We start from the raw sequence: 8,978 nt of genomic DNA on the forward strand, positions 1-8,978 counted from the left end.
AATACTTTAGAAAACACGGATACAGAGACAATTTCCGCTTTCCGTTTTCGTCTTCACGGACTCCTGCGTTGTCTCTGCTTTACAAGACGCGGGTGGCTATGCGATTTCCCGTCAAAATAACCTCAAGTTGCATTTGGGTTGCCATACCCGTTGATTGAGTTATTTTACATTGGTATGCCTGTGGTGCGGACGGACGATCAGGCTGTCGGTGTACGGTCACGTGATTACCAAATTTTCTCGGATGGGTAGTTTACCACATTTTTTACCCATGGTGTTCCGCTGCGCGCGCTGCGCACTCGAGAGCTCCGCTGTAAATGTATAAAAATGAAACTTCTAAATAGCTCACTTAGCTCATAGCTCAGTTGGTAGAGCAACGCACCGGCAACGCAGAGGTCACAGGTTCCGTTGAAGCCCTGATTTTTTTTCCAGGCTTCTTTTTTCCAATTGCTTAAATTGGAAAATTTACTGCGATGATCATTCTTCATTTTCATCGAATTAAATTGTTACACGTTATAAGTGATGTAGGACTCATACAAATCTTATTACAATTACAATTGTATTCGCTTTCGTACTTGATAATAACTATATTCTGGACTTTCCTCAGCTTCAGAAAAACTGAGAATAAACAAAGCAATGACTGCAAACTGCTCTGTGTGTTGCGTTGAATGAATGAATTGCAGAAGTCACTTTGCACCTGTTCTCGCTGTTGTGATTGGTAAAATCTACAAATGACGTAAGATTGAAAATATATTTTATGTGATAAGCCACCAAACATTCTTAAGTCGTGTAGCCCCCACGTAGACGTGGAACAGACGTGGAACAAATGGCTAATCTTGAGGAGTTTTAGGATATTCAATCAAAATTGGATTCGATAGAAGGACCTTAATAATCAGAACCAATTAAAATTAGAAGATAAAAGATCACGACAAAGGAAGAGCAAACTTCAAAATTTCTGTGAGTTATAATTTAACCTTTTTAAAGATAATTCTCAAGAGCAATTTGTGAGTTGTAATTTAACCGTTTAAGATAATTATCAAGATCGACAGGATGCTATCTAATTTCATTTGCTTTCTTTGATTCTTCTTGTGGTTGTTATTCTATACTATGTCTACTAGATGCAAAACGTATCTGAATTCTTACTGCAAACAGTCACTTGAAAGGGCACTTGGACTTAAGCGCTTTAAGCTACGAAGCCAGTCTTTTGAAAAAGTTATACAAACAGGAGCCTCTGATTAGGTTCCTGAAACAACTTTTTGGAATACCAGAAGAGAACTATATCGCAGTTCATTGAAAAAGCAGATAATTAGCACGCTAGTAATTTTAAATGTACAGAGCAAATCTCTAAGAATAAATTTTAATTTCAAGATATAATTGTATCCAAAGAGGAAAAGAGTTAAAACATGTAATTCTCAGATCTAGGAACACATTTCAAGCCAACAAGTGTATTTCAAAATACACACTTTTCATCTTGCCACCCAAGAGTTAGGGGTAAAGAATAGCATCACTGAGGGCAAAGGCAAAGCTCCGGCTACTCATAGCCAATACGACTAGCTAAAGAAAATTTCCAAAAAGACACCGCAAATGGAGAGGATATTCACAGAAACAGATAGGCTCAATCAAACTCTCTTTGTCATACACTTTGAAAACAGAAAAAAGGCATTCCAACTAGAGCAACAGAGCACCGACCAAACTATCTCTTTACACTATGATCACATTTTTTAATAATATAAATTCGCACTAGACACGTGTACTCAATGCGGACCTACTTTTTCTGCATACGACGGAACGAGCAATTCTTTTTAAATTCGGGTTTCACTTTCGATAACGGCCACGATACCGTTCAAAAGGAGTAAATATGGATATTGCTGCAGGCGGCACGGAAATTTTGCAGAACGCAGAATGGCGTTGTTCTCAATATGCAAATGAGGCGAGACAACAATTTGGCATTGTTTTCTAACTCTCTGCCGAACAATGCCATTCTGCATTCTGCGTTCTGCAAAATACCCTTGCCCTTGATGCAGGTCCATCAATGAATGCCAATCACATAACGACACTGACGTTATTTTGGTAATTCATCTAATCTGTAACGCACGCAGATCAATTACACAAGACGAAGCCGATCAGTAAAGCGAGTGTCCGAAATTCGTTTCCTATGGAGAAAACAACGGTTGGAGAAGAAAACCCTTATTTAGACATCCAAATGGAATCCAAAGAAACAGATGATACAGTGATTTATGACGACGTGGCCCCTGACGATATAAAAGGCCCTGAGAAAGGAGCGAAGCCATCTATAGAACCTCGTCAGTCCTGTCAAGAGAATTTTCTTAAACTCCAGCGAATGTTGTACATTGTTACTGCCGTGGGGATCATTTCACTCCTGACTGCTGCTGCATCTTTGGCTTTAGCATTAAGTGTGATGAATGCCCAAAACACTATGGACCCCTTGAGATGCTCTGCAGATTGTGTTAATAATGCTTCCATCCAAGGTACACAGGGGGGGTTTGAATTTTGTGGTGATAAGTCACCCAATAGGATATTGGTGTGGTGTGAAGTAAAAACAGGCATCTTGGATCCTGCATTTTCCCAATTTAGCCTAATCAGGTTCCTACATAAATAATAATTAGCACAAATCTATGAAGGTATGTTATTTGAAAATAACTTTCATTTTAGGCCTTATGCATACCGCCAAACAAAGACGGGACTGAATGCGATTTACATGTATTCTAAAACAGTTGACATCTTAGTTGTCATTACGTTAACAAAGGGTAATAACCCGGCGGAAGCACCAACTATCAATTACGGTCATGATGGGTTAATGTTTACTGCTTTTTTTATACCAGCAAATCGTTTGGAAGATGGCTTAGCGCTATTTACTTCACGCTTTCTCTCGCTAGCCTGAATCACTACTACAAGGAAAATAAGGAACGAAATGAAAAAAATTGAGGAAAGCGTATCTTTGGATTTCCCTTATCTGAATGCCAGGGGATGCTTGGGAACTCCCTTGCGGTGAAATAGACAGAGATTTTCGTTAGAAAATTAGAATAAAATCGGAAAAGAAGACCAATCTCTGGGTGACTCAAGCTATATTTGATCCCTACAGAGACTGCACAAAGAAAGAAAAGCAAAGAAAAGTTAATAGTGATTTCATTACTAAAGATTGACATCGAATTATGCTTTCCTTGGCTATCCTGATTAGTTAAAATACAGCGTTTTGTTTTATTATTATTATTATTATTATTATTATTGTTATTATTATTGTTATTATTATTATTATTATTATTATTATTATTATTATTATTATTATCATTTCTTTACGCGCACCTGTGTGGGTAGAAGTATTGGCTTTCAATTTTTATCACCTTTAGAAGCACCAAAATGTGCAGAGAAGACGATTCCCCGTAATTTTTATATGGGAGCTCCTCGGCCCCTGGTCTGAGCGTCTGGCTCAACCATTAAAGAAATAATACACCATTGCCAAAGTTAGACCGCACCGATTACCTCGCCGCCCTTATCAAATAGCAACAGCTTTACTGAGGCACATCGAACTATGAACATAGAGGTTGTAACAGAAGCTTGACCCTGACCGGCTCGTCCCGGGATTAATGTCCTTTCAAGAAGAAATTGTGTAGGAAAAAATGAAAAAAAAAAAACATTTCCTAAACAAACTAATTGGTTTTCTTTGCACTCTTTGCTTACCATTCAATAGGAGATTCCAAGCGGGAATTTTACCTTGAATCATTCTGTTGCATAACCAGTTTTTCTAGATCCTTGAGGCGATCGAATGCACAATTCACTTGTTCGGCGCATTTTGTATCGCACAAGGTCATGAATACGTGTATAGGCGGTAATCGTGACATTTGTCATGAGTTCAGTGCGCAACCATATTCTTTTCAGGATCGGATTGGGCCCTGTATAGGACTATCTCTAAAGAAATTAAACACTATTCAGAACAAGGAGATAAAAACCATGACTTGTTCCGCAGTACGTTCCGGTATATACTGAAGCTAGACAAGCTACGTTATTTAAAAAGAACTTCCCGTCTGCATATAGGTCACATGCATACTGCCAGAAAAAGACTGAGCTGTTTCCCTTAATTGAATGCGATTTCATGACTTGTATAATTATTATTGAAATAGTTGACAGTTGGGCGCGAAATGTTCGAAACTTGAAGAATCGTCAATAATTCTTATTTTATAGCAAACGCTATGAATCTTACTAAAACCTTAAGCCCGTTTGTTTTTCTGGGCTTTTATTTTTTCAGTTAAGTAACCTCAAATTACCCGATCTTGAAAAAAGGAAGAGAAATGGACAGTTTTAACGTTAGGGACTGTGCAATAATTATCAGGAGGGGGGGCTGAAAAACTAGAGTTATCTAGCAAAAACTTAGACAGCCCCCCCACCCCCTCCAAAACAAAAACAAATAAGTTCTAACCCCTCTCTGTTATGTTAAAAATAACGTCGCACCTCCTCCCCTCCCTACCACCACCCACACACACACACCCACCCCTCACCGCCACCATTACCATAGATGCTTTTAAGTAAATACCTTTTAAATCGTCATGCTACAGTAAGAGTACGCTTACTTGTTGGATGTCGTCGTCTGGAACAAATAGTACCTCGTATGAATGTTCAACAAAGCCATCCGTTTCGCAATCATCTGAATCCAAATCAGAGTTGTTTTCGGAAGCACCTGTGTGAGAATCAGAGTCGTATTCGGAATCACTGGATAGGAGTTCTGTGTCACTGTCATTGGCACTATTTCTTTCGTTGTTTCGTGTTCCAGTATGCGAGAAATCAAGAGCACGTGCTACCAGCGCAGCTTTACTTCCAGATACATGAAGATTGTTCTGCTTAAGGTAGATCTTAATTTGTCTTGCTGTGAGGGATTTGACTTCATTTTTTTCTTTCCAGTTAATGTCTGGAAGGGTATTGCGTTCAGCTTCCCTTTTTTGAGCTTTCAATGCAAGAAATTCACGATGTTGAACAAAACTTCTGAGAGTGATTTCATCAACCATCAACTTCTCGCACACCTCCTGCATTTCGTTGGCGTTGGAAGAGGTTAACATACCAGAATCGACTAACTTCTTGACTTGCACACTTGGAAGTTGTCGATCGATTTCATCACTCAGACTGGTCACATTGGATGGAATATACCCGCGTGGTAAGGCTGCTGTATCACTAAGATCAGGAACAGGGAACCAATTTGCAGGGATATTTGTTACAGTCTATCATGATGCCTGTATCGAGAATCTTTTATTGCGTTTAATTTTATTTACATTTCAAATAAAACTTAAGGCCCCCCTCCGTCAAATGAGTGATTTTACTTTGAGCCCCCCCTATCTTGGCAGCAATTTTATGTAATGCGCCCCCTCAAGTTTTTTAGCCCCCCCCCCTCCTGATAATTATTGCACAGTCCCTTATCTGGTACTTCGGTGTGGCTCAAAATACGGAAATTCGCGTCACTCATTTAAAAAAAATACAACTTCTACTATTCAGATATTTTTCTCGGTAATATATTTTTTTTTGTAGCCATAACGAGTAAAAAACGCAAATAAAAAAGGGGGCCGCCGTTCTCGTTGCATCGCAAAACGATAACAAAGGAACAATGACGGCTTTAAATGATCATTTTTCGCGAGAGAACTGGGGCGATTTTTAAGACAAACACCTTTTTAGGCGGGTAGAATTATCAAAATTGCCATGAAAAGCATTAGGACTGCAAAAGGGCCATATTTACCTCTTTTCAGGCGACCGGTGAAAATCACCGGTCCGTTTGAAAATGCAAAGCAGGTGATGCGCACTGCAAAACCAGGGAATTACCTTAACATGTTGGACTCTGCTATCGCCGTTTCTGAAACCTGGTCAAACAAGTTTAATTCTGATCTCTTCAATATTCCTGGCTATCATCTTATCTCCAATTCAAGAGAACATAAATCAGGTGGGGGAGTTGGTCTTTACATTCCGTCTAGTAATCTGAATTTTAAGCCTAAGACTGATCTTCAACCTTCTGACAATTCATTGTACGAATCCGTTTTTGTGGAAATCATGCGACCTCATGGCAAAAATGTTTTTGTTGGCTGCCACTATAGTCTTAATGACTTTACCAAGTCTACTGAAGATATCTTGTCAGCCATCAGTTTTGAGAAGACTCTATCTTATATTTAACAGTTAATGAATGAGGCTGAGTATCTTATGAAGAATTATGGAGATCGAGGAGGGTGTTATCCAACGAGGCCGTAGGCCGAGGCGGATAACACCCTCCGAGATCTCCATAATTCTTCATATGATGCGAAAGCCGAATTCAATAACTGTTTTATTAATCATTCAAAATAATTCCAACTTTAAAAACATAGCTAAAACATGCTTACCTCCATCGATCCATCGATGTTCAGTTCATCTTCGATAGTGTACGTTTAGGTTTGTCCAGCTCCGCAAATATTCTCCAAATAGCAGATGTCGCCCTTCGAGTTGTCTTCTTGCTGTTCTTGCCGTGTTTTTAGCTATTTTTTCGCCTAGTTCTTACTCTTGAAACGAGTGAAATGTCTGCCATTTTTTTTAAGTTCACAACCAAAACAACTCAACTCAACCTCGTCCCCAGGTCTTCTCGGTTAACGGTGCCTTAACCTACGAAAACGCTGCATTTTTGACGTCATTTCCGTGTTAAAGTCCAAATTCTTCCAAATTTGGTCATCAGTAACTGGTTACGGTGAATTAAACGTGTGCTTTTAGCCAATCAGAATTGGGGAAATATTTTGAATGAATAATAATATGGGTGATTTTGATATCAACATCCTTAACTCCCATTCTCATCAACCTACAAATGAGTTCATTAATCTTATGACATCTAATAGCCTCTATCCTTCGGTCTGTAAACCAACTCGCATAACTTCCTCAACTGCAACTCTGATTGACAACATATTTACAAACAATCTTGAACTTAACATTAATAGTGGCATTCTTTACACGGATTTATCTGATCATCTCGCAGTTTTCCAAGTCACTAACTTGAAATTAGTTGCTGAGCCACCATGCCAAAAGAGACTCGTCTCATTAACTCCACAACTATGTCAGCATTCAGGTCTAAGCTGGAAAATGTCGATTGGTCTTTAATCTATTCCAATAACTCTGTAAATTAATCTTATGACACATTCTCTAGTCTTACAGTACATCATTATACACTTAATGTCAGATCCCGAGGGAAACAGTTAGTTTTCTTTTCCCTCGAGCCCTAATGTTTTCCGAGATGAAGTCAAGGGAAACATCAGGACTCGAGGGAAAACAAAACTAACTGGTTTCCCGAGGGACCTGACATTAAGTGTTTTGTTCAAAACGGTCACCTCGATACTTAAAACAACACAAATTTAATTCTCAAAAGCACTGAATGAATGATTTACAAAGTACTCTCCTTATATTATCTGCATCTTTTTCCTCCACTAGCTGCTGTTTTTCTTCTGGGAACTTTTGGGATAACTTTAAAAATCGTTGCTTCTTGTTTGTGCTGTTTTGTTCATTCACGGAAAAAAAACTGGCAGGTGTTTTTCCCGCCGTCTGTCACGCCACTTCCAACCATGCTTTGATCACGTGCTGTAATGTAGCCCGAGGCGGGACACATTTGCTTTTAGTCAAGGCCACGTGACCAAGAATGAACCAATGGCAGTCCCTGTTTAGTTGAGTGAAAGTCTAGGAATATAGCAACCTGCATGCTCTGAATCTAGTCGCTCTTAAAAACCGTGGTTCTCAACAGGTCTCTTTACTTGTAAAAGGAAAAATTCTCTTTACAAACATTTTCAGTTAAACCCAACCGCAGTCAACAAGTTGAGATACAACAAATACTGTAATAAATAGTACCACAATTTTCTCATCAAACTTGCCAGAAAAATAGTCCCATGACAAACTGCTCTCTGTCAGTTCAGATTTGAGAAAGACTTGGTCATCTCCAAAAGGGAACCTGAGCAACGTTTCAATAACATGAAAGATAGTTCTGGTTCATACTCAAATCCAACTCAGATAGCTACAAAGTTTAATAATTCTTTGCTAATGTTGGCCCTTCTTTGGCAAATAAAATCTCTCCCATTCAAATTACTCGTTATTATGCAAATTGTTTCTATCTTAACCCAATTTCTCCAGCTGAGGTTGCTATTTAGTCCATTCTCTGAAAAAATGGTAAATGTGAGGGTTTTGATGCCCTCTGTATTTCCCCCATAAAAGAAACTATTGATTTAATAGCTGTCCCTTTATCTCATATCTGTAATCTGTCATTTTCTCATCGTGTGTTTCCTCGTAAGCTCAAAACAGCCAAGATCCTCCCAATCTTCAAATGTGATGACTCTTCTTTATTCTCTAACTACTGGCTTATTTCTATTCTCCCCTGTCTTTCTAAGGTCTTTACGAAACTCTTTTACTTCAGATTGTCTGGATTTCTTGAAAAATTGACATTCTTAGTCACCATCAATATAGCTTACGACCACATCATTCTACAACTATATGGCTGTCCTCGAATTTGTCGCCAATATATATGAAGGCTTTGTTCAGGGGCACCCAACGGATCTGTTCCTCACAATATCTGTTCTACAGAGAAACTTTTGCTGGCTGGGAACTGAGGTTTCGGCTGTTCTGCTGGGAAGTAAAGTCTTAAATCTGCGGTCGAAAATTTATCAAATGTATCAAAAATTCTTGCTGGAGATATTTTATCCCTCTAATTTGTTAGAAATTTTTCTTGGGTGTATATCCAGCTGGGTATCAGGAGTAATCAGCTCCTCTTAGGTGGCTCCTCTATGTGCGCGAATTGTGCGCGCGCGGAGTCGCGCGCTTATGATTTATTTACCGCTGATCAAAAAATCTGCACGTGGGCACCGTGAAATTCGAAATCAGGCTACGCTCCGCCACTGGATAACTGGCAACGGTTCACTGGCGGTTAGGACGATTCATGAGATTCATGTTTATGCAAAAGGTAAGGTTTCTTTGAATATACTGAATATATT

The 8,978-nt window shown here is 39.0% G+C and overlaps 1 protein-coding gene across 1 annotated transcript in view; it reads left to right on the forward strand.

Annotated features, from left to right (window-relative positions):
- The first annotated feature begins 2,161 nt into the window (after nt 1-2,161).
- Nucleotides 2,162-8,978, forward strand: part of LOC140943688 (uncharacterized) — a 29,519-nt gene continuing 22,702 nt past the window's right edge. The window contains exon 1 of the mRNA XM_073392800.1: nt 2,162-2,486. Within this exon, the coding sequence (XP_073248901.1) occupies nt 2,201-2,486 (286 nt within the window). The 5' untranslated portion in view covers nt 2,162-2,200. The remainder of the gene's footprint in view (nt 2,487-8,978) is intronic.

This window comes from Porites lutea, chromosome 7, assembly GCF_958299795.1.
Source record: "Porites lutea chromosome 7, jaPorLute2.1, whole genome shotgun sequence".
Classification (NCBI taxonomy): Eukaryota; Metazoa; Cnidaria; class Anthozoa; order Scleractinia; family Poritidae; genus Porites; species Porites lutea.